We start from the raw sequence: 26,166 nt of genomic DNA, 5'->3' as shown, positions 1-26,166 counted from the left end.
GTCCATGGAGAGGTGGAAGGGTTTGGGGAATTATAGTTGGTAATGGGCAAAAGAGAGGATCCTTTAGCAAGGCAGGGCCATGTCATTTGAAACATCGCATAAGTATTTGGAATTCGGCAAGATATTCTCAATAATTAAACAGGCTGGGTATTAGACTTAGGGAATCCTACGTACCAGGAAGCCCTTAGATGTGGTGTGGTTGTAACACCCTTCATTTTACAGACAAAGAGACAGAGCTTAGTGTAGAAACATCCTAAAATTTTGAAGAAATATCTGGCGTATAGAATTTAAAACATATCATTTACTGTGAAAGCAAAGCTACTGATAAAGATAGTCAATAGGATGCAGAGCATTGAGAAAAGAACATGCTATTAAGTTAGAGAGATGTGACTTGTAATGGATATGACTGAATTAAATTTTACTTTGTGAAAACTCAGGCCTTACCCATGCTTCTTTGGGTAGTATAATTGACTGGCAACCCATTTTTGAGCCTAGACAAAAAGTATAATATACAATAAAGATTTATGGTTGTTTTTGTGTGTGTGTGTGTGTGTGTGTGTGTGTGTGTGTGTGTTTGGACAAATGACCCGGAGCCACAAAAATAGCAGTTCTCAGAAAATACAGAGGATGGTGAAAAAGACAGGCATCCAGGGAGAAGCCCATGGTTAATCATATTTGGTCCCTAGTATTTCCAGTATTTCCAAATATACACTAGAAAGTGATGCCCGTGTGGTCAACTCTGCAGGTGCCCCTCCTACATCTCTCAGGCTTGCAGAAAGACGAAACTCTGCCACAGGGGTTAACATTTGAAAACGAGATAGTCCTGGAAACCATCGGCTCTTGAGGTCGGTAGTTCCTTCCTCTCCATAATTATGTCTAGACACTCTCATCTTAAGGTCACTTTGAGGGACTCTTATGTAAAATTACATATTTTGAAAATTACTGTGAAGGTCTGAACGCCAGTCACAAAATAACAACTATACAATCAGAGGTAGCAAAGAACCCATAATTAAAACAGGATTTGGAGGTCTGATCATAGCCAGATCCACCAAAAAAGAGAAAAATCCATGTCTAACTTTAAAGAAATAGTCCCTTCATTTAATTTCACTGTAAATGAAATTAGCTGTAAATATTTTGACAATAGGTAGTTTCAAAAAAAAATGAAACTTTGCTTAATTGAATGAACCTATTACAGGCTAGCTCTTTAAACTAACTCATTTTATTATTATCTAAGAAAAATTTCATTATTTGATTCAAACTAGCTGTCCTTTTTCCATTAAAATGCCAGAGTTAAATGTAAATTATTAGCCTGCATCTTAGTTTTCCAGAATGCCCTATTCGGAATCCATAACATTTCAAAACCATTTATGTGTCCAGATCTCTGTGGGATTTAGTGAATTTAAGAGTAATAAAGTTCTGCTGAATTAAAGTATAAATTAAAGAACAGCTGTTCTCGCTAGAAGTTTGTGAGAGAGAAAGATTAGGAAGTTGCTCTGGCTTTTTATCTACTGAGTCAGAGATACGAAGACCAGTTTTGCTTCCACCACTTTATTCTATAATCAAATCAGGTTTCTTTTGGCAACTGTTTAACTCTTATAAAGAGTGGCACTGACACCTTTCATTTAGTGCATACGTGGTACAAACAAAATATAAATCAGGTGAAGTATGGTTATCTTTTCATTTTAAACTTAAAAGGTATCTTTTTTTAAGACCCTGATATCAGAGAGCCAGATATAACAACAAAAACAAAGTAGGGCTCACAGTGATTGAGTGGTTCTTTTCTGAGCACTTCACACATATCCATGCACTTACTCCTCACACCAAGCCTTCGCGGATTATTATGATGCCCATTTATGGATGAGGAAACTGAGCTGCATGGCAGTTTGTATGTACTGTGTGTGCAAGTACTGTGTGTGCATTAAAGTGTGCATGTATGTGGTGCCATGTGTGCATGCATGTAAGTACATGTGTGCATGCATGTAAGTACCATGATGACAGTCAGTGTTTGTGGAGTCCAGGCAGTGTGGTTCCTGTGTCAGACTCTTCACTGCTGTACCGAGTCTCAATTTCTCTGAACCACCATGACTTGGCCTGACCACAAGAACTTCCAAGACAGATGCCTACAGGGACCATAAGACACTATGCAATTTCACATCCTCCACTCAATTACAGTAACGTTTTATATCTTTCTTATGCTATACCAGGCTCAGGCCATAATTAGTGGTCTCTAATAATAGCAACATTCCCAATGGTGGAGGAAGCCATTACAGTAGTTAACATAGCCATTTCCTGTTAGAAATAAATGTCCCTTTACCTAATGGACAAAAAAAAAAAAAAAAAATCAATATGCTGAATGCCTTCCTCCAATAATCTTGGCTCAACTAGTAACTCAGAAAATTAAACTCAAATCTTGCCAGACAGCATTTTGGGGCAGGATGGAGAGAGGTATAAAGTCCTCACAAGGGCCCCACTGCAAGGCCTTCATTATAGGAATGAGCCCCAAGGCAGTGGTACATGGGACCTTCAACTCTCCCCAGCTTCCTCGCTTTCAGACAAGGGCTCTTCCCACACTGTGCCAGGAGTATCCCTGCTTTCTCCACCCAAGACAACCAACAGAGGGAAAACTAAACCAAAGAGACAAGCCTTGCACATCAAGGAAATCTTATGAATTTCATTGATTTTTGTCTTTTCATTACCTCTTATGTTTTGCTACTAGAGGCCATGCCTCCAGAGTCAAAGTCCTCGAGGTCCCTAGAGCAGGGCCCAGGATGGATGCTCAGATGCCCAACCTGCAGGCACCCAGGTCCAATGTCCTAGCTCCTGCCCTGGGCCAGCCATACAGGATCCTCAACTCAGGCTTTCTCAACCTCAGCACGACTGGTATTTGGGACCTGATAACTCTTTGTAGTGAGGGACGATCCCATGCACTGTAGGATATTTAGCAGAATCCCTGGCTACTACCTACTAGATGCTGGTAGTAGTTCCTTCCTGAGCTGTAACAACCAAAAAAACCTTAGGCATCACTAAATGTCTCCTGGGGTCAAAATCGCCTCCAGTTGAGAACCATGGCCCTGAATCAACAATTGCCAGATGTCACTGAGGTTAAGGCCACCAGGACCCAGAGAGGCACTGGGACTGCAGAACTGCCTGTCCCTATGTTCCCAAGTCCCAGAATGGGGTGGCAGTAAAAACCTCTTCAATTGACTAGGTCTCAGGCCATAGGTTCATGACTGACCACTTACTATTAGGGAATTCTGCACTTGGTTATGTCTGGTTTTATAGCAGCTAATTTTCCAAAGGCACAAATGTGAACAATGTGGCACAGAGAATGAAAAGTGATAAGTATTAAATTTATTGGAACATCTGCAGAATACTACCTTTTACTTACATAAGAACTGAGAAGAAAAAGGCAGCCTAGCAAGTGGTGTTTGTCAGGTTAGTATTGCTTGCATGTATGTTATTTCTGTACTCCTACTTATTAAGAATCGCATAATTATGGAACATAGTATTGACACGACGACTTTTAATCATGTGAGAATATATGAAATTAAGCACAAAAACTTATGTGTGCAGTATATTTCAATTATGTAACATATACACTTCATACACATAATCAGATAACTACTCATCTACCTATTACCTACCTGCCCCTCATCTTGCCTCATCTGTTTCTACAGAAAATAACTTGGTTATCTACTGGCACTGGAATATGGACCATTCTTATGTGGAAGTATATATAAGTAGAATATGTGCTATATATGTTCTTTTAAAACTATATATAATTATATAATATGTACACATATTATATATATATATATATATATATATATATATACACACACACACACACACACACACACACACATACATACATACATACATTAGAGGCCTGGTGCACAGATTCGTGCACTGGTGGGGGGGTGTGGTGTGTGGGGATCGGCCTACTGTGGGAGTGCCTCTCATTCTGGTCAGCGGAGCGGCCGTGGACCCACCCTCTGAGTGGCTGCTGCTGGATGAGGAAATTAGTCTGAGCTGATATTTCGGAGTAATGTCTTAGGTAAAGGCATGTTCTGTGTCCTGAAGGAACCTGGCAGAGGGCTTTGCACCCCAAAGCAACTCGGTGAATGTCCTTGATGTGTGATGCCAGGTCAGAGACACCATTGGGGATATTCAGAATAGCCGTGCTCCAGGATCCTCAGCCAGCAGGACAGCCTCTCCAGGGGGAGTCCACAGTCCCATCCCCTCTTGCCATCCGTCTATGCCAGCTCCCCATGATCTTTCTAGAACACACCTTAGAGGGTCTGCATCAGCTGGTGGGGTCAGGCCAGTCTTTCCCCTTTCAGACCATACTTTCTGCTCCTGGGGAAGATAATACCCCAGTCCAGCTTCAATATCAAATTCTCAATGAAGGCACCGGGCTGTGCCGTAGCTACCAATTTGTGATAGACTTTTGACTGTTCATGGTTTTAAATTGCATCATGTAGCTCAAGTCACAAGTGAACACTGCAAGCAGCAACATTCATGGTACATTTCATCAAGTTTGGGAAGCACTGTGACCAAGTCCCTAAAACTACGTTATCTATCTGCTTACTGTTCTTTCTATCCTGCCATGCATATATGTATATGTGTGCACACACACAAAGACAAACGTTTTATGAGAAAATACCCAGAGTTCAATGGATTCTAGTATCTTCTAAGCTGTTTTATTTTTTTAAAAGCTTTGGTCACAATCCACTACATTGAAATAATGAATCACAGTTTTCAATTTGGAAAATACTGCAGTGATGAATATATAGACATTATCTTTATTAAATAAAAAAGAAGTGAAATGTAAAACTAAATGGTAAGTAAAATGTTAACTGCCCTTTAAGAAATTTTATAAGCCATTTTAATGCTTTATCATATGTGTACCCAGCCTTAGCCAACCCATTATTGTGTTTTAGGCAAATGGTCTTCAAGTTTTCACAGCTGTTGTTTGGTTATCACCCTGATTATATGTATGTTCCTTCTCACTCCCATTCAGTTATTTCTTTTCCTATTTCTCCATTTTCTCATTTTGTTTTCCGTATTATTATTTCTATACCTAAACATAATAAATAACCTGTCATGGTTGGGATTCAGGAATGAGACTGATCCATTTCGGCCTAAGTGACTGGAGTTAATCTTTGACAACCACAGTCATTCAGCAAATTTTTATCAAGCATCTACTATCAACTAAACCCAAAATATGAAATAGCCTATTTATACAGAACATACTTGACAAATAGTTTATTGAACAACACGGGAGGGCCTTTCTGTTTCAGTCACAGTATTATCTGAGAAGAAAAAACAGACTTCAAGAATAGGAAAGAGGAGACAGAAGAATCTACATAGTTGGAGCTTGCCAGATATTCTAACCGCTTTTTATCAAACAAATATCAAAAGTAATTACTTGGCGTGAGAGGAGGAAAGAGAGGCAGGAAGATGGATGACTGGGGAGGCATCTATATTATTAGCTTAAGAGTGTTCCAAATGGGGCCATTTCTGGAATCACAAATGTTCTTGTATTGCAAAGCAGTGCTTGATTCACGTACACAAGTGGTAATAACCCGGCTTTTCAAAGCCCGGGGGAATCCACCAGTCTGCAGGGCCAATGTTCAATTTCCCAGAAGCCCAGGTCAGACCTGAAAGCATCCATGCTGAACCCTTTATGGTCCTCATTTCATTAAATGCTGTGTTCTTGGCTCAGCACGAGTAAGCTCTGGATGTCTTAGCCCTGCCTCCCAAATGTGTAATTAGTCTGTGTTGTGAGCAGCTTACTTTATGCAAGACTTATGCTTCACATGCAATCATTTTGTCAATTACCAAAACTCAAACAAAAGGACTTTAAGGGAAAAAAAAGAGAATGCTTTTCTAAAAATATATAAAGCAAAAGCCATACCTGGCAATTCTGCCAGGATATTTTATAATAGGCTTAACCACTGTTAACTTTTGTTAACTAAGTAAATTCTAAGGAATTTAGGGTGATGAGACTTTTGTTATAGCTAAATAAATTTTCACAACAATGAAAGGATAAGACACCTGCAAGGCACTTAATTTCTGAAATTTTTTAATCTTCTAGAAAAGCATGAGTAGCTATTATAAACATGAAAGCTTTTTGGCCAATTGGATTATATAAAATTCAACATGTGGCTATTACCCGAGAGAGGGGATCAGAGGCTCGTTCCAACAGCTGGGAGGCATTTTATTTCAAAAAGATTATATTTTTCAGGGAGGAAAGAAAAGAAGACAATGAGAGAGGAGTGGGCACATGCAAATGTAAATGGTAATCTGAGGATGATCACTGTAATAAATGGTAAAAGACTTTCCCACCACTGCTGCTGATATAGACATGAAATCTGCAGAACTCATGGGTGATTTACAAGTGGATAGATTATCTTTTAAAGTCTTTTGTCTTCTGGACAATACAGGCAAATTACCAAAAAGAAACACAGATCACAGTGAAGATAAGTTTTTACAAATCTACTGAATTATTCTATAGGTTGTTGAGAATCAACCCACAGTTCAATATTATACATCAATCATATGGAAAAGAAAAATGTAAGTTAGTGTTGCAATAAATAGCAGGAAAGTTTGAGAGCTGTGTGTGAGCAACACTGGTATTTTCTTTTAATGGATAGAAATATTCCATGTAGATTTCTCATAGTTAGCTCAATAATCAATATTTTGTATATATGTCCTTATGTGCACATTTGTTCATTTTAAAATGATTTGTAACCAAAGATCTGAATGAAGGAAATCCTATAAAGTATTGGCAATTGAGATACTTAGTTTTTTTCATGTTTTTTGAAAGGGGCGGATGGAGGCAACCATTGAAAGCAAGAGCTGATCTCTGGTTGAATTTATAAAAAAGAAACATTTACTTAAGTAATGGATTAAGCTAATACCAGGAAACAAATGTAAAAAAATGGCCATTCTTTCTTGCCTGTTCAATCTAAAAGTACCTTAATTTAATACTAAGTCAGAGATTGAAACTAACAAAAGTAAAGTCAGACTTAAAATTCTCATAGCAACCTTTTTCCTCTTCTATTTACACATGAAATGTCAGCAAATTCCACAGTTTATTGACACTGGCAAGTTTTTTCCTTTGCCCATGAAGATTAAGAAAATGAATATAGTATTTTGTCATTAAAAGTAATACATATACGTGATTATTTTATATTCAGACGGCATGGAGTTTTAGAAAACTAGAACCTGCTTTGTTAATATCAAGAAACAGCAGGTCTTTTTGTTCTGTGTTTACTTTTTCCTATTAAAAATGGATTACAGAAACATGATTACCAATGTCTTAAATATGCTATAGGCAATTATTTCGTGGTTAAAATATAAGAAGACATGCTTTTATATCAGGGGTCCTCAAACTTTTTAAACAGGGGCCAGTTCGCTGTCCCTCAGACCGTTGGAGGGCCGGACTACAGTTTTAAAAAAAACTATGAACAAATTCCTATGCACACTGCACATATCTTATTTTGAAGTAAAAAAACAAAACGGGAACAAATACAATATTTGTATTTGCATGTGGCCCGCGGGCCGTAGTTTGAGGACCCCTGTTTTATATGAATATAAGATCCAAGAACAAACCATTTGATTGTCTTCCTTTCGGCCGGAAATGCCATCTTCCAGTAATTCACAAAAATGACTAACACAAAGGGAAAGAGGAGAGGCACCCGCTATATGTTCTCTGGGCCTTTTAGAAAACATGGAGTTGTTCCTTTGGCCACATACATACGAATCTACAAGAAAGGTGATATTCAGGACATCAAGGGAATGGGCACTGTTCAAAAAGGAATGCCCCACAAATGTTACGAGGGCAAAACTGGAAGAGTCTACAATGTCACCCAGCATGCAGTGGGCATTATTGTGAACAAGCAAGTTAAGGGTAAGATTCTTGCCAAGAGAATTAATGTACGTATTGACCATATTAAGCACTCTAAGAGCCGAGATAGCTTCCTGAAACGTGTGAAGGAAAATTATCAGAAAAAGAAGGAAGCCAAAGAGAAAGGTACCTGGGTTCAACTGAAGCGTCAGCCTGCTCCACCCAGAGAAGCACACTTTGTGAGAACCAATGGAAAGGAGCCTGAGCTGCTGGAACCCATTCGCTATGAATTCATGGCATGATAAGTGGGAAAAAATAAAAAAGACTTCTGTGCTGATAAAACCCATTTGATTGTAATAATTTACTGATCTGAAAGGAGGCCCGGTGGGCCTGGTTCTGAGAGGATTAGACACCTATGTGAGAAGCTGGGTTTGTGATCACAAATACTTTGTATGCCAGGCTCCCTGCACAGAACACTTTGAAAAGACAATGCAACTATCAAGGACAGAAGCTGAACATAAATAAAAATGGAAGGGCACACACAGTCATGGTGTCTGCTCCACTCACAGCCCAGCCCTCTGCTCAGGAAGGGGTGGCACTGAGGAAATTGGAGGTGCCCTCTGACCCCGCCACAGCCAGTGCATGGGCTGCTGGTGCTTCCTGAGGAAGTCTGGCCTGAGGCTGTGCCCAATTAGTGCCGGCTTCAGAAACCAAGGAAGCCACCAGACGGGTTCCCCATAACACATGGATCCATCTCAGGTCTAATGCACAGGCTCGCAGCATTGCAGTAAGGGGGAAATGAGGGTTTCTATGATGAAAAAGTCTAAGGAAAGGGTTTCTTTATTTTGGGGCTTCTCAGTGCTTTTAAAATAACACTGAACCGTGGAACACATGATTGCAGGGAGCATATTATGGAAACAGTGCTCCTTAGCATACACGTAATGCAGTGCTTCACTGGGGAACATAGGGAAGGAAGGTGAGGCTAGAAAGAAATGGGGCAGAGAAGAGAGAAGGTTTGAGAGAGAAATCTTGTAGGTCATGAACAAAGTCCTAGAGATACTGCACAACTTCCTGGTTAAACTTTCCAGTTCCATTTTTTTTTTCTGCATCACACCCTTTTTAAAATATATATATTTTGTTGATTTCAGAGAGGAAGGGTGAGGGGGAGAGGGAGAAAGAAACATCAATGATGAGAGAGAATCATTGCTTGGCTGCCTCCGGCATGCCTCCCACTGGGGATTGAGCCCACAACCCAGGCATGTGTCCTGACTGGGAATTAACTGTGACCTCCTGGGTCAATGCTCAGCCCCTGAACCCCCATGGCCGGGCTGCATCACACTCTTGTCTACATTCCGTATGTCACTTTCAGCATCAGCAACAACAAAAGGTCATAGGGGTCACGCCAGGCTTCAGCTATGCCAGACAGCCAGGGCATTCTGAAGCTTTTAGAATGAGGGACTCCTTACTAAAGGGGCCTAAATGTTTGGTTTCCTTATGAGAAGTTTAAAAATATATTATTATTTTTTAGTTTTGAATTGGGAAACTTCTGTAGGTTTTTTAAAGACAATGCATTGCAGGTTGTATTCACTGGGATTTTAGGAATAAACTCTTCAACCATTACAGTAAAAGTATAAGAATGTTCTACATAACACCCTCCATTCTTAGTATATGTGTCATTATTTAGGGTAAATAACTCTTTTAGTAAAGAAATACAGCTTTCTTCCCAACTGAAGAATTCTAAAGGCAGGGATTACATCTCAGTTACCTACATTTTCCCTAGAGGACCCTGTTAATGTTCTTTCCTTTCAGGTGCAGACAGTCACGTTTATTTAATCACATTACCATGTAAAACAGTACAACCACTGCCTCAAGAAGGTGATATTTGTTTAAAGGCAGGGGGAGGGGAAGTTTATATTTGTTGGTTACGGCTATAAGAAAATCAAGTGATTAAAATATAGCCATTTTAACCCTACCTTTTTTTTTCTGATGTCTGAGTTTCATCTACAGAGATTACAAGGGGAAATCAATCCCCTTTAGTACACTATTAATGATAAATAATTCCAATGTTCTTAATGTATATATATATATGTGTGTGTATATATATATATATGTGTGTGTGTGTGTATATATATATATATATATATATATATATATTTATAATTACCATATAGACAGGGTATCCCAAAAATGTATACACACTTTGAGATTCTAAAGTCAGTATTTATTAACATACAATTCATTTTCAAAATTTGAAAGAATCTACAGAAATGAGTAGATTATGTATTTTTGGGACACCCTGTATATATATATATATATATATATATATATATATATATATATATATATACACAAAACATCATTTGCAGATAGACCTATAATTTGCCTTTTAATAATTAAATCAATCTGTTAAAATTAATTTTCAGATAAAACTGACTATAAACTAAGAAGTCATTTAAGTTCTATAGAGTATGAAAACCCATAACATTACACTGTGATATATCTTCCTATCCTCAGTACTACAAACAATTTTAAAGGAGAGGGGAAATCTACCCAGAGTTAAATGGGGGAAAGTGAGTGAATGTACCAGTTGTCTGTTGCCATAAAAATATTGCATAACAAACCACCAAAAACTGTAACATGAAAAATAAGGCATCTACTTCTGGCTCACATATCTGCAAGTCGATGGGGGTTTGGCTGATCTAGGCTGGGCTCAGGTAGGCCTGCCTCCAAGCTGTAGATTTCTCATCTTCCTTAGACCACTGGATATCTGAAGCATGTTTCCCTCATGATTAAAAACAGGAATGTATTTTTTTTTAATTTTCCTTATTGATTAAGGTATTATATATGTGTCCCCGGTGTCTGTGTCCCTTGGTTATGCTTATATGCATGTATACAAGCCTTTGGTTGATCTCTCCCCCTTACCCCCACCCTCCCCTGCCTTCCCTCTGAGGTTTGATGGTCTTATCAATGTTTAAAAACAAAAGTAATTTTAAAACCTTTGCTCACAAAACATTCATTAACATCTCATTGGCCAAATGAATTCACGGGGCCAAGTCCATAGGCTATGGTTGGAAAAATATTCTCCACACACCATGAGACCATGACAAGAGTATGGATATATGATGCTCTGATTGGAAGTGAAGAATTGAGACCAATAATTGTATTCACCAACTGGAGGATTTCTTTCTTTCTTTTTTCTTGACACATGGGAGATACCAAGGATTAATGATGTATCATAGGGCTTATATTTCTCTTAATCATGTCTCTCTTTTTGATGTCAGGTTTTCTATTTGACACATATATCCATCGGCCATCAGCTGAATATTTGCATCACCTCCACATTCATATGTTGAAGTCCTAATCCCCAAGGTGATGATATAGGAGGTGGGGATTTAGGAGGCGATCATGAGTGGAATTAGCACCCTCATAAAAGAGAACCCTCAGAGTTCCCTAGCCTTTCCTCCACAGGGGGATACAATGAGGAGTCTATGACCCAAAGAGGGCTCTCATCCAACCATAATGGCACCCTGACCTTCGACTTCCAGACTCCAGACTATGAGAGCTAAGTTTCTGTTATTTGTAAGCCACTCAGTTACAGCAGCGTGAACAGACTAACACAGCATCTCAGAGTCTGAAGTTCACAGTGGCTTCTGGAGCTGTAAAATTTTCCCAAGGTAGAGGAGGTAGGCAACCCAATTCTGGGAAGATACCTCCTCCCACATCTCTTCACTGTTCCTGCCAAGTTCTTGAAAGAGGCCCCCCAGTCCTAGATAACTGTTGAGCTATTAAATGCTGTCTTTCACTTTACATTCTTCTTCTTTAGTCTTCCCCATCTGAATCCTCCCCCGCCTTGCTGTTATATATAGTATAGGAAAGCAGGACAAGGGGAAAGGAGCAATTTCTATGGCCTTAATTCCTGTAAAATCAGTGTGTAATTACAAGAAGTTTAAAAGTTCAGTGCACTTCCAATCAATATCTCCCTAGCTATAGGTTGTACAGGACTCCTTTCTCCCCTGAACTAATGGATCTTAATTTTCAAACAAAGTCAAGTACATGTCAAAGACTAAACAAGGACTACACCAGTCCCGTTCCTAAATAAGGAATTAAATTCTTTAAAAATCTAATCCAGCACAGCTCCAGTTTCACCTGCTGAAAGACTCATCTAAGCACAGTGAGAGAACAATCTTTCTGGTTAAGCATTTTCCTGGTGGTACAGACCTATAATTTTCGTGACACCTAATGAAAACATACATAAGGAAAAACCTATTTCCCATGTATCTGCGTATATATCAATTATAGAAATTATTTCTCCCTCAAAGGTTTAATGGAATAAAAGGCTATTTACTTAGCACTTCCAAGTGCCCTGGCTTTGGGCTCAGCACATAAGACACCTCTTTCTTCCCTGATGTTATCAGTGGGAAAACAACCTGCTTTCCTCTGAGCTCCTATTTCAGTTTCTTTCCCCTAGTCTTATGATTCTCATCACTTTCTGTTTTTACAGTTATTTGCTGGCCTGTCTGTCTTAACCCCACTGTACCATTGTGATCCCATCAAAGGCAGGAATTATGTTTAATTCAACTTTGAATCCAGTTCAGCTTCCGGTAGGATGCATGTGTCATAAATATTTGTGCTAGGGTGACTTCATAAATTATTTTGTTGACATTTCTCTGCCACAGTGCCCTTTTTGAAATAATAGCATTAAAAGACCAAAAGAAAAAAAAAGTAACAATTGTATATCTTATATCTTATCTACAAAATCAAAATTTTAACTCTTCTACCATAACGCTCTAGCATATTTGTTAGATAAAAATAAAATTAATTACTTAAATGTCACAAAGAATCTCTCTTCGTTTTTTTTAGTTGGGATTCTCTCTACCTAAAACTCATTCTCTCCCCTCCTCCCACTTTGACACCCATTGGAAAACTCTAGCATATTTGTTAGATAGAAATAAAATTAATTACTTAAATGTCACAAACAATCTCTCTTCGTTTTTTTTTTAGATGGGATTCTCTCTATCTGAAACTCATTCTCTCCCCTCCTCCCACTTTGACACCCATTGGAAAACTCTTACTTAGCCATCAAAGCCCAACTTAATTGTCACCTACTGTCTGTGGCTGGGTCTCTGTACATAATTAAATTATAGCACAAATCACAATGTATTATGGTTATTTGTTATTACATAAATCTTTAAGAACTGCAAGGCAACAATGACCATTCTACCTACATTTATGCCACGAGGGCCTATTCTAATGCATGCCTGAGAATGAGTGTACACTACATGTTTTTTAAAGAGCATTGCTGACAAGCACTCCATCAGTTAGTTCTTCCTTTGTAGGTCAATGTGGGCCATGTTATTATTAATATTAAAAATAGTTTAAAAACTGCTAATTAAGTTTCAATACTTCCTAATATAAATCACCATCATCATCATCAAATGGAAGTTTGGAATAATTTGCAGTCCTCTGAGATGTGCATTTGGGGTGTCCACACCAACTAAGTGGTTTCCTTTCTCATTTTTATAACAGCGCTAAGTTTAATCACGACCTGTGTGCACTCTGATGCCTATAAAGGGCTGAGCTATGCAAGAAAATCGCTTGCAAATGTTTCTACGAACTTAGATTTATTTTGGCTCATCTGATCACCATATCCGCTCTTGAGTTTTGATATGGGGTGGAGTGAATCTGTCATTCACTTCTGCTTTATTATGACAGCTGGTACCATTTGGCAACTACCCTGTTCATATTAACCCTAAAATAACATTTTTTTTTACATTTAAAACGAAGACTGTGTCTATATTAACTCCTAAACAATTGTTTGAATAGTTTAAAATCACTTACTGAGACAATTCATTTATTTGGAATAAAACTGAAAATCAAGTAAACTAAAAATGGTTTTGGCAGTTATTTTCTAAAATCTAAACTGGGCACTATTTGGTCACAGAGCCCAATTAAAACACTCCTAATGTATTTGGTATCTCCCCATCTTTGTCCTTTCAAAATCACTGCACATTAGGTTCAAATAATCCAGAATATTTTTAAACTGTTTTTTTCACTAAAGAAGAATCAAAGTCATAATTCAAATCTGTTAATGACTGGTAGAGAGACACCTGCCCAATTATATTCTTGTAAAGGCAGTCCTTAGCCCCAGCTTTTGTCTCTGTGGCTAGAGTTCATCCCAATATTTTAGCCACATCAAAAGTAGGGCATGGTCTAAACAAATATGTGTGATTTACAAAGGCAACCATATTTCAGTGATAGAAAGCAAGTCACCTAGTACTTAATGGGGACCGTATGTTTAGTTATATATATATTTTTTGTAACACTGAAAAAAATCCAAAGTATTTAAGAGAACAAGTTGAGAGACATAATCAAAGAGTCAAAAAAAAAATTCTAGACTTAAGAATAAGTGCAAATAATTTTCTGATATGTAATAACAACATAATAGGTATATATCAGTTTTAACCATTATTCAGCATATCAGTACAGTCTATACTCTGACCAGATCTCTAACTTCTAACAAAACGATCTGTACCAGTAGAAAATTCAGCTGCAAGTTCCTAGGAAATATTAATAGTGTTCTAAGAACATTGTATGTGATCAAAATCCCAATTTCCTCCCTAGTATTCTATTAGGATAATCTCCCACATCTTTTAAAGAAAAACGGAATTGGGGGAAAAAAAACAATGGTCTTCCTTTAGCTTTCCTCACTCTCTGGTCTGTGGTCATTAATGTCTACTCAATACCACCCTCAGTCATCTGTCTCTCCTGGGACAGTACTTTCAATTAAACCTTTTATTTCACCCAGGAATGCCTGTTCTGATTGACCACTGCACTTTTTATCTGTGGATTTATGATAATCTAATGCACATCTTCTCACAGGCAGAATGGCCTCATGAATCCTTATTGTTCTTATACCAGAAGAGAAGTGAAAAACAAAATTAGCTCCTGCGGAAGACAGGAAGGAAGCGGCATTTGTTTAACACTGTAAGAGGCCTTTCACTACCTGCCCAATGGCCTTGACCCTGGCCTCAATGTGCTGGCTGCCCTCGCCTGGCTGCTCTCCTCTGATAAGACTTGCCAATTCCCTCAAGAGTCATTGAGAGCCCAGGGTGAGAGGCAAAGTGATCTTTGGGTTACATTTTCAAAGGTTTGCAAAGGAAGTAAGACATTTACATGCTATCGCTATTTTCTTCTGCACAAAACCCTACAGGTTAAAGAAGAACCTCTGAACTGTTATCCAGCGGCAAAGGCTGGGCTTTTAAAAAAGCAAGTGCCTTATGACCCAGCAACTCCATTTCTGGAAATATATCTGAAGAAACCTGAACCACCAATTCAAAAGAATATACGCACCCCTATGTTCATTGCAGCCCTATTTATAATAGCCAAGATTTGGAAGCAGCCCAAATGCCAATCAGTGGATGAGTGGATAAAAAATCTGTGGTACATTTACACCATGAAATACTACTCGGCCATAAAAAAGAAGGAAATCTAACCATTTGTGACAGCATGGATGGACCTGTATTATGCTAAGTGAAATAAGCCAGTCAGAGAAAGACAAGTACCATATGATTTCACTTACATGTGGAATCTAATAAACAAAATAAACTAACAAACGTTACAGAAACAGACTCAAAGATACAGAGAACAGACTGATGGTTGTCAGAGGGGAGGAGGGTTAGGGTGCTAGGTGAAAAAGGTGAACAGATTAAGCAAAAAAAAAAAAGAAAGAAAAGAAAAAATAACCCTCATAGACAGACAACATAGTGCCAGAGGGAAAGGGAGTGGGAGGAGGTAGAAGAGAGTAAAGTGGGGATAAATGGTGATGGAAGGAGACTTGACTTTGGGTGGTGAACACAAAATACAGATGACATATTATAGAATTGTACACCTGAGACCTGTATAATTTTATTAACTAATGTCACCTCAATAAATTCAATAAAAATCCATACACTTTAAAAACAAATAAATAAATAAAATAAAAAAGTAAGCAACTAGCTTGTTAGTATCTATTTTGTCTTCACTTTCTTTCCAAATAGGATGCACATGATTTGGTTTCTATTTCAGAAGCACACAAATTATAGTGACATGTTATTAACTTAACCACCATGAAAAATTACATATATATGTATATATTTTACAATCATATTCAGTTAGGCAGCTGAAAATGAGTGTATTTCTATCTCTTTATGATACAGGGAATAAGTCACTCTTATGTATATCGTCAAACACGAACAAGTTCAACAGCCTTCATCTTTGTTTAATTTCTTTGAATGCCTACATAGCATATAAAATTACCAAGTTAATAATTGCATTAATATTTATTTATATAATTTATTTACAATCTGTATAGTATCAAAGAGGAATTGAAGCGGCTTGCATTAATAATTACATTGAAAATATCTGCCAAGTTTTCAACAAGTTGCTAATGTTGACACACTCATATTTTTCCATTAACAGAATCCAGAGCTCAGAGATTTCTTTTTTTTTGCATAAAGGATAGCCCAAACCTTAATGAATAGTGTTTGTAATTTATTCACATTTCTTTGTGTGTAATGCAAATTAGCTTTAAGTAAAATGACTGTGGAGAAAGACAATTTCTAGTTAGAAAACAGGTTACCTTATATAATAAAAGGGTAATATGCAAATTGACCAAATGGCGGAACAACTGGTCGCTATGACGCACACTGACCACCAGGGGACAGACGCTCAATGCAGGACCTGGCCCCTGGTGGTCAATGTGCTCCCACAAGGGGGAGTGCCACTCAGCCAGAAGCTGGGCTCACGGCTGACGAGCGCAGCAGTTGTGGTGGGAGCCTCTCCCGCCTCTGCGGCAGTGCTAAGGATGTCCATCAGTCAGACATCCCCTGAGGGCCAAACTGTGAGAAGGCACAGACAGGGCTGAGGGACCCCCTTCCCCACCCAGTGCATGAATTTCATGCACCAGGCCTCTAGTTTACTATAAGTTTGCTTGTAAACCTGGTTCTTGCAATTTGAACTTTTTTTTCTCTCAAGAAAATGATGTGCACAATTACACAATGGACTACTATGCAGGCAGTAAAAATTAAGGACCTCTTACCCTTTGAGAAAGCATGGAGGGGCCTGGAGAGTATTATGCTAAGTGAAATAAGCCAGTCAGAGAAAGACAAATATCACATGATCTCACTCATTTGTGAAATCTAATGAACAAAATAAAAGGATGAAAAAAAAAGATCCAGAGACATAGAAGTATGGAACAGACTGACAGAGGGAAGGGGAAGGAAGGGCAGGAAGAGATTAATCAAAGAACTTATATGCATATATGCACAACCCATGGACACAGACAATAGCGTGTGAAGGCCTGGGGGGTGGGGTATAGAGTGGAGGGGATCAATGGGGAAGAAGGGACTATCTGTAATACTTTCAACAATAAAGATAAATTTTAAAAAAGAAAAGAAACTGGTAAATTGAGCCTAGGTTTCACGTAGATAACAGATTTGTTTCCTTTACAGTATGTCTAAAATATAATAGTAGGTAATAATTTACATTCTACTGGATGGGCTATATATAAGAATGGTCTATGGGGAAAATACACCCAAACTTCCAATTCAGGAGAGGACGAACCCATTTCCTTTTCAGCTGGCAATGGAGGTAAAGTCTCTTATGGTACCCACAGCCCTGATGGCGTCAGGAGTGGGTTAGAGGAAGGGTTCCAAATGTGCCTATTAACTACTCTGGCAACAAACACCACAACAGCTGGAGATAAAAAAAAAAAGTGGGCACAAGAAAGATATCTGTTGGCAACTGGCTAGCTCTACATTTACTTAGGAGAAGGCACTCTACCTCAAATGCTCCCAAGGCATTCTGAAATGTGAAACAGACACTCAGAGGCAGACTCCTACTGCCCATTCATAGAGTACACAGATCAATCATAATTCAGGCTCTGTCTGTATTGAGTGTCCTGCCAAGATTTGATGCACAGAAATTCAGAAAAGAGTATTTTGCATTAGGAAGAGATCTAAGAGACCACTTAATTCAATCCTCTCATTTTAAAGACAAGGAGACTCTTCTCCTTACTTACTGTCAAATTACTTTTTCTTTTGATAATTTAACTTTAGTGTTTATTAGTTTATCACTAACTACACAATCCAACTTCTACTCCTAGTCTCCAATCCAGACTGTGGGTGTTGTCGACATAAGAAACTTCCAATAGAGAATGTTTAAGAGTTTATTTGCGTCATGGCCAGTCCTCACAACCACCAGCCTGAGGGCCAATCTCTCCCACTGATGTACTAACATAAGATATTCAAAGTGATGAAAAATTAATAAGAAAACAAAACTTAATTATATGCAGAATCTAAAGAGCAAAATAAAGGGACAAAACAAAAAACAAACTCATAGAGAAAGAGAACGTTTTAAGGCTGCCACATGGAAGGGGGTGAGGAGAGAGGTGAAAAATGGGAAGGGAGTATGATGTACAAATTGCCAGTTATAGAAACAGTCATGGTGAAGGCATAAGGAATATAAAGTACAGCATAAGGAATATGGTCACTACTATTGTAATAACTTCCTATGGTGTCAGATGGATATTAGTGTTATCAGGGTGATGACTTTGTAAGTTATATAAATTTCTAATCACTATGTTATATGCCCAAAAGTAATATAATATTGTATGTCAACTGTAATAAAAAATGTTTAAAAAAAGAGAATGAGGCAGAAGTGACATTGTGCAACTTGCCCTTGAGAGCCATTGCATCTCATGCTTTTGCTGTCTTGAGAATGTCAGTTAACGAAGCAGGACCAGCCTTCTGGAAGATAAGGAATCACATGAAGGGGAACCAATGTGCCCAACCCAAGAGCTAGTGACAACTGACAGCCACACCAGGGAGGGAAGCTGCATGAATAAGCCCAGACACCAAACTTGTAAACAGGTAACTTATGAACACAGGGCATCCAATGGATCTTAAATTTACATTTACTGGCATTTCTATATTAGCCCTAGACATGGTCCTGTTACGGACTTGTAAATTTTGCCCAAGTGATGGTGTAAGTTGCCAACATTATCAGCACTTAAACTAAAATGTATCTTTCCTCTACTCTCCCTTTTCCTCAGTTTTCCTTCATCTTGCCTCCTGCTTTTCCATATCCCTAGAAGTGTTTTCTCACTTTGCTTCTTTGAATCCATCCACAGCCCAGAGTCAACAGAGATGAAATGTTTCATAATTTTAAGGCCCTTATGGATTTCATTTAAAAAATATTTGTATTTATTGATTTGAGAGAGAAACATCGATTTGTTGTCCCACTTATTTATGTATTCATTGGTTGATTCTTGTATGTGTTCTGACTAGGAACAGAGTCTGCAACCTTGGTGTATCAGGACAATGCTCTAACCAATTGAGCTATCTGGTTAGCACCTGGATTTCTTCATTTTTTAGTGAACTTCTAGTTCACTATTAACCTCCTCTCAGCTTTTTCCTTAAATTTGTGTACTATTTCCCTCCTATCAGCTTTCCCCTCAGATGATAGGAACTATGTCATATTCTTACCTGGTTTCTCTGATGGCACTTAGCAAATGTCTACAAGTTCCTGACTTAATGCATCTTAAAATACACACTTTATGGTACAGCATCTAGCACAAATAAATGTTCAGTCAGCATTTCATCAGCTAAACTGGAAATAGTAGGTGTTCGGTAAATATCTGTTGAACAATCAGGTCTTGTTATCATCAATGAGGACCCAGAACTAAAGGGACATGGAGGCCCAAGAAGACAGTTCTCCTGAACATCAGCCTCTCTCTGAGAATCACGGGGGAGAAGCATTCATCTCCAGGATGGAGGGCAAGCAAGTCACAGGTATGATATACTGGCTGGGTGTTTTTGTGCTTTTCCATTTGGGGTTTCTTTGCTTGTTTCTGTGTGTGTTCTCCCTTAAGTGGGAAGTCAAGGGTCTGTAGATGAAATATGTAGCTGCTGAGAAGGAGAGAAGGGAGGGGTGAGCTCCCTGTGTCAGGCTGAAAGCTGTAACTCACCTGCAGGGTTTAGTCAAGGCCCACAGTTCCATAAATCAACAGCCATCGGCTCCAATACATGGAGGAGCAAAAGTAGGTTTATAGTTGTTGGTATGAAAAAGAATACAAATATTAATAAATAATAATAATACAAGAATAAAGTGTGTTTCTTGGACTCACAACTTGTAAGCCTACTTTTGCCTGACCCTGATTTAGGCGATAATGACTACCACAGGCTTTGTTGTTCTTGGGGATATTTTTGCCATTCTATTACCACCTTCATCTACCACGTGGCATTTCAATGTAATTTATATAATGTTTTATTACCTTCTTCTTCATCACCATCCGACATCTTAATGTAATGCAGAAGTAAATATATTCTGCAATTGGTAAATATCATATTGAGTGTTAGTCTATTCTAAAAAGGCAGAATGGCAGGTCAGAAGCAAGAAAGAGAAGGAGAGAGGAAGGAAAAGGAGAGAAAGAGGAAATAGAAGAAAACTGAAACAACATTTCAAGCTGTTAAACAATGCTTCCTTAGATCCCAAGCCTATAAAAATGCAAAGAATTAATTAAGGAAAGACTAGTGATAAAAGTCCTTCATATAACTCAATAAGTGGTCAGGAAACATAATTGAACTCGTCTGTAATCGAATATCCTGCCATCCAGTGGATTTAAGGAAGAGTAAACTTAAAGAGACATAACAATATTAAATGTCTTTTGTCTTTTTAACATTCCTGATAAAGCAGTCTTTATTGGAAAGAGAACCAGGCTGTGGATGGGCTTCCATGAGGCAGCCACAGGAATGGAATAGTCTGTGATTTGTACTTGGGCATCTTAATTTAAATAATTACAATATCTTAAGTAAAAATGAATCTTAACTCCTTCCGTGTTTTATTATATCTGACAAGTTCAGTAAAAGGGCACCTACTTACTGGTGCATTATGCGTCATATGCTCTGCACACTCATTAAAAATAACGAGAGCATATTTAAAAGTCCTTGCCCAGAGAATCTTTGGTGAGGGAGCATGGGAAGAGGTAAGTGGCAACAGATTGTTATTTAAGTGTCTATCTCTGTTTTATCAGCCCTCAGGAAAAAAATAAAGGCGCATGATTAAGCTGATATTCTTTAATGATAAAGATCACACATTTTCCTGAGAAACAGGCAGATGAAACATGCTCAGACCTCTAAGTGTACTTTCAAAATCAAGTGGACTGTCGTGGCAGCTCCACATGTGTGGTATTTACTTTGATAACTGCTGGAAAAGTCAACCACAATCAATTAAGGCGGTACTTTCTTCCCTTTAATCTTTAAACATCCTTTACAAAATGAATGCGTTTCCTTATCTTACACCAAATGTACCTTAGCAAATGCACAGATCACAGGCACAGAGGTAATTAAGCAAATCAAGGTCTTCCCCCGAGTTTTGTAACCACCTTCTTATCCAGCTGCTACGTATCAACAGCTGGCATGAATTACTGGTAACATGTGGCTAACTGAATAATAAGAAGAATGGAGTGTGTGGTTGGTCACACTCTTACTTTTCCCTAGCTGTTTAAACATGTATATTTGAAAACTTCTTGTGTGTTTTTTTCAGCCTTCAGAAGCCTAATAATGGCCACAGTGGCCACTAATAAGACATATTTCTTGTGCCATGAGACTATGGCTGTCTCTCACAGCTCTTCGGTTTTACTGTAACTTTGTAGGAGAATGTAATTAGGCCCCGATCCTCTGAAATGTCAAGAGAGCTTTGCTTTAGCATGGAGCGCTCCTCCTTCCACCACCTTCCACCCTCCAACAAAACCAGGCTTGTGATAAAGGCCATTAAGTATTTTCCTTCTGACACCTGGAAGCCATACAACCAGGCAAAGCGGCCAGCACTTCCTCCATCTGTTTTAATAATGCTGGACCAGAGCATTTATCATCATCCATTTTACCAAGACTAGATTTTGCTGACAAGGCTTCAGTAAAATTCTTTCAGGTATAAGTACTTCCCAGGGAGTAGCAAATGACTATTAATCCCTCAGCCTTGTGGGTTATTGAACGCATTCAAAAAAACTGGCAGAGATTGAGGACCTAGAATCTCCGTGCACAGCACAAGTGAGAGCAGGCGTGATGCTTATCTCAGTGAGGTGGAAGTCTTACTTAGAAATGTTTCTGATTTTGATAAACAATGTACATTTTGAAAAGGGCCAATACCTCCATGCCCCATTTGTCCTATCTAAAAACAGACAAAATAAATGAAATAAATGGGAACTAAGCATAGTTGTGATAGAAAATGAGGATCACTTTCTTAGGAGCTTCATATAATCTTTGCCATGAGTTCAACCACAGTATGTGGGGCATGGTAGGGTATGGTCCATGTAAGAGGCCAATGGAGCATCTCTTACATTCTAGCATCCATGTTGGAGATAAAGGGGGAGGGAGAAGGGAAATTGGTGTGACTGCAGACAAACAGCAATAACACAATCTTTTAAGCTTCCCTATAAAGACCTGCCTCTGGTAAGTGTCTAAATCTACAAGTTACAAGGTGGCATGTAACATATTTGGAGCACAATCAAATTGAGTGTGAAAATTTTAAAGCACAATTGAATGGGCCTGAAAAAGTCAAGTACAATTGAGTTTGCCTAAATGAATCAGGTGTAATTGAGTTGAGTAACTGGATTGTGCTCAGCATTGGCCCTTGGCCAAAATGAAGGCACGTGGCCTAAGAGACACGGAGCTTAAACTTCTCACAGCCAATTTTTCACAGAGCGAGACATTGTTTGCAGACTATAGAACAGTGGTTCTCAACCTTCTGGCCCTTTAAATACAGTTCCTCATGTTGTGACCCAACCATAAAATTATTTTCGTTGCTACTTCATAACTGTAATGTTGCTACTGTTATGAATCGTAATGTACATATGTGATATGCAGGATGGTCTTAGGCGACCCCTGTGAAAGGGTCGTTCGACCGCCAAAGGGGTCGCGACCCACAGGTTGAGAACCGCTGCTATAGGAAGATAATGTGAAAATGTGATTACTGAAGCTAGTCAACTAGTCACTGAGTTACCCTGTAGTCCTTATGCTGTTATAATGGAACCACTATTCCAATGCTTCTCAACCTTGAGTGAGCTCAGAATAATCTGGAGGGCTTGTTAAAATAATTCTTTGAGCCCCACCCTTAGAGTTTTCCATTTCTTTGCTCAGTAGGGAGCCTGAGAATTTGCATGTGTATGAAGGTCCCAGGTGATACTGTACTGCTGGTCTAAGACCACACTTTGAAAACCACTGTTCTCACAAGTTATTGTAGCCAAAGATTGAAGCATTAAAAATACTTTTAATACTTTAAAATACCTCTAATATTTTTAAATGTGAGGTAATAATACTTTCCTATATCTTTACAAGTAGACTGTACTAGATTATGCAAATGTTCTGATAATTTAAACTGTCTGAATTGTCATTTATATTCAATATTAACTATCCCTACTCTCTCTGTCATGTGTTGCTGTAATTAAAGATTGCTAATGCCCTGGAATCTGAGAAAATCTGTATATATTCTTATTTGGTTTAAATGGATAATGTGTTAGATAAAGGTTAGGTATGGATTAGGGATAATAAGCCCTTTAGCAATACATTTTTAGTCTCCTGTCATCTGCTTTAACAATGCAGAGCTTTCATTTATTCAGTCAACAAATATTTACTGAGCATGTAGCATGCACCAGGCACAGGAAATAACAGGAGTTAACATTATTTGAGATTTACCATGTGTTAGCATCTATGCTCGGTTAATTCTCACAATTATGTGTTATTTTCACTTGACAGATAAGAAAACTGAGGCACTGAGAGGTGAATAGGATAGGAAAGCAGGGATTCACATTCAGCATCCCTGAGACTCCCGAACCTGGGCTCTTAACTGCCACTTCTCTATAGTTTTTAAGGTCTACATGAGGAAATTTAGCAATGAGCAATTCAGGGGCATGAAGAGGGGAGGCCTGAATATGAATGGAAAACAAAATGAGGCTCCATAACCAACACCTGGGCTCTCAAGAAAGCTGTGACCAAGGAAGGGACCTGTGGGTAGATATCTTAAGGAGCTGTGAGGTGCCCTGGCCAGTTTGGCTCAGTGGATAGAGCATCCGCCTGCGGACTAAAGAAACTGTGAGATGAAAGGGAAGCGAAGGGGTGTCCTAGACAGGGGGGAGGCTCATAGCAAATGTTTGGCAAGGAGAGGGCCCTGGTAACATTTAAACTGGTGAGAAGAGTTTGGGATGGCTAGAGAGCAGGGAGAAAGAAAATGTGCTGACAACCCAGGGTCATAGACCAGCGTGAAATCCATGAAAGGAATACAATTCTAGGAGAGAATAACTGTTTTTTCCAACAAACCAACCTATACATCTCTTAATGCTATCCCTAAACATCCAAAGTCAAAACATTAGAATTATTGATATTTCTTACTCCATCACCCTAACATCTATCAAATGCTCAAACTAAAGTTCTCTACCTTCATTTCTCTCTCAATCACCAATGGGTGGGAAACCCTAACTGCACACTTAGTGTTCCTCATTCAGATGAGCAATGATGATAAAAATAACATTTGTTGAATCCCATTCTGTGTCCTAGTCTAAGTACTTTACATGCATCTCATTTAATGCAGAGTCTCTTAAGTTGACAATAGTCCGATCCTCATATTAGGGATGAGAAATGGGGCTCAAGGGGGTATCTTAGGCCATTCAGCCAATCAGTAGATGGGAATCAAACAGGCAATCTTTTGATGCCAAAACAACTGAGCAACACCGGCCAGGGCAAAGTCTGTTGTGTTTTTGAAGGTGTCCTTGGTTCCCAACTTTGAATCACTGAAACACTTTATTTGTCCAATTTCATCAACTCATCACTTTTCTTTTCTTTATGGCTAGAAGCTCCCTTAGGACAGAAACACATCTTATTCACCTCTGGAGTTCATGTTGCAGAGCCTTGACTGGATTAAACACAAATTGGTTGACTGGAAAAACAGTAAGAAGGAAATGGAAATTATTATAGTGGAAAGCAGAAATGGAGACTATATCTCAGCACTAGAACTGTGTTACTAGAAGAATCCATAAAATATAGCAGTGCATCTTGATTTTTGTATAATAATTTAAATTTCAAAACATAACCCAGGGACTTTGGTTTACATAGAAAAATCATTCTAAAATCATTCTTTAATTTCTGCTACTTATCCACAGTAGCTGCTATCATATTCACTCTTCCTTAAGTACCTTGGTTAATTAAGCATGGAATCATTTGAATCCAATAGCCAAAGGGAGTACAATAATATATCAGTTAAATGAGGTTCATCTAAAATTTCAAACAAAATTTCTTGCATGATTTATGATGTTCAATAATTTGACATTTGAAGATGTGAATTTTTCACTTAAGAGGACAGAGAAAACCAGGAAGGAAGTGGGTCCACATGTTATTGGCTGAGGTGGTCGCAGGGACTGGTGCACAGGAAGTGTTGAAATACTCTAAGCACAGCAGCTATGAAGGGAGCCTCCACACCTGTGTGCATCACTTTTCTTTTTTTTTTTTTTCTCAGCAAGAGCACTATTCCTAAGTGAAGGTCAAATCAGCATGACAAACATGGCCGACTTCTGGATCTCAATCCTGCCAGGTAGGAGCAACTTGCTTCTTTGAAATAAAGTCAATCCCACTTGCAGAGACTGTCATTTAATAGCAGGCACACTTGGCAGGTAGAAATTATAAATACATTTGAAATTTTCTCAGCGGGTTTTACCCACCAGGGATTGCTGTGATTTTCAGGATAATTTAAAGATAAGGCAGTAGGTCAGAATAGGAAACGTTAAGGAGGTTAACAAAGAAATGGCAGAATATTCCTTTTTCCTCAAGAAATGAAAGAAGACATATACATACACACACACATACATGCACACACAGGACAGTAACACAGTGTCGCTCTTTCTCTCTCTGAAGCTCTTAAAAAATAATAAAGTCATGAAATAAAGATAAAACCTTCAGTTTTTCAGAATCTTTCCTAAATGGAAAGATGGCTTCATCCCACACTTTGCATGAACATTAAAAAAAAAATATATGGTCTTGGGGATGGAAAAGAACTTGTAGACCAGTCTGTCACTGAACAGACCAAACAAACCACCGAGTAAGTGGCATAGTTTCCATTTCAAGTGCAGACGCAGACACAGCAGTCTCCCCCTCCGATTCTATTACCAACACTAATCTCCAAGTTCCTTCTGCAAAAACGTTCCTGATGTGAACACCTCTTTAATAAACTCCCACCCTGTCAGGGGGCAAGGAGATCAAAGGGTCTTTGGGGCTGGGGTTCTGGAAGGA

The 26,166-nt window shown here is 38.6% G+C and overlaps 2 protein-coding genes across 2 annotated transcripts in view; one reads left to right on the top strand and one right to left on the bottom strand.

The window, feature by feature from the left end:
• The window catches only part of PARD3B (par-3 family cell polarity regulator beta), a 907,609-nt gene that overhangs the window by 391,399 nt on the left and 490,044 nt on the right, over positions 1-26,166 (bottom strand). The window lies entirely within an intron of this gene.
• On the top strand, positions 7,657-8,187 carry LOC139015520 (large ribosomal subunit protein eL21-like). Its single transcript, XM_070423287.1, has one exon. It carries the CDS (start codon positions 7,675-7,677, stop codon positions 8,155-8,157), a length of 483 nt encoding a protein of 160 aa, XP_070279388.1. The 5' UTR covers positions 7,657-7,674; the 3' UTR covers positions 8,158-8,187.

The sequence above is a fragment of the Myotis yumanensis genome, unplaced genomic scaffold, assembly GCF_028538775.1.
Source record: "Myotis yumanensis isolate MYYU_CA2020_CCGP unplaced genomic scaffold, mMyoYum1.0.hap1 SCAF_8, whole genome shotgun sequence".
NCBI classification, from domain to species: Eukaryota; Metazoa; Chordata; class Mammalia; order Chiroptera; family Vespertilionidae; genus Myotis; species Myotis yumanensis.
The sequence above is the reverse complement of the archived record's forward strand: the minus strand, read 5'-3'. Positions and strand labels throughout refer to the sequence as shown.

What these genes read in the sequence shown, in the direction of transcription:
- LOC139015520 (XM_070423287.1), top strand. Translation starts at nt 7,675, where the DNA reads ATGACTAACACAAAGGGAAAGAGGAGAGGCACCCGCTATATGTTCTCT.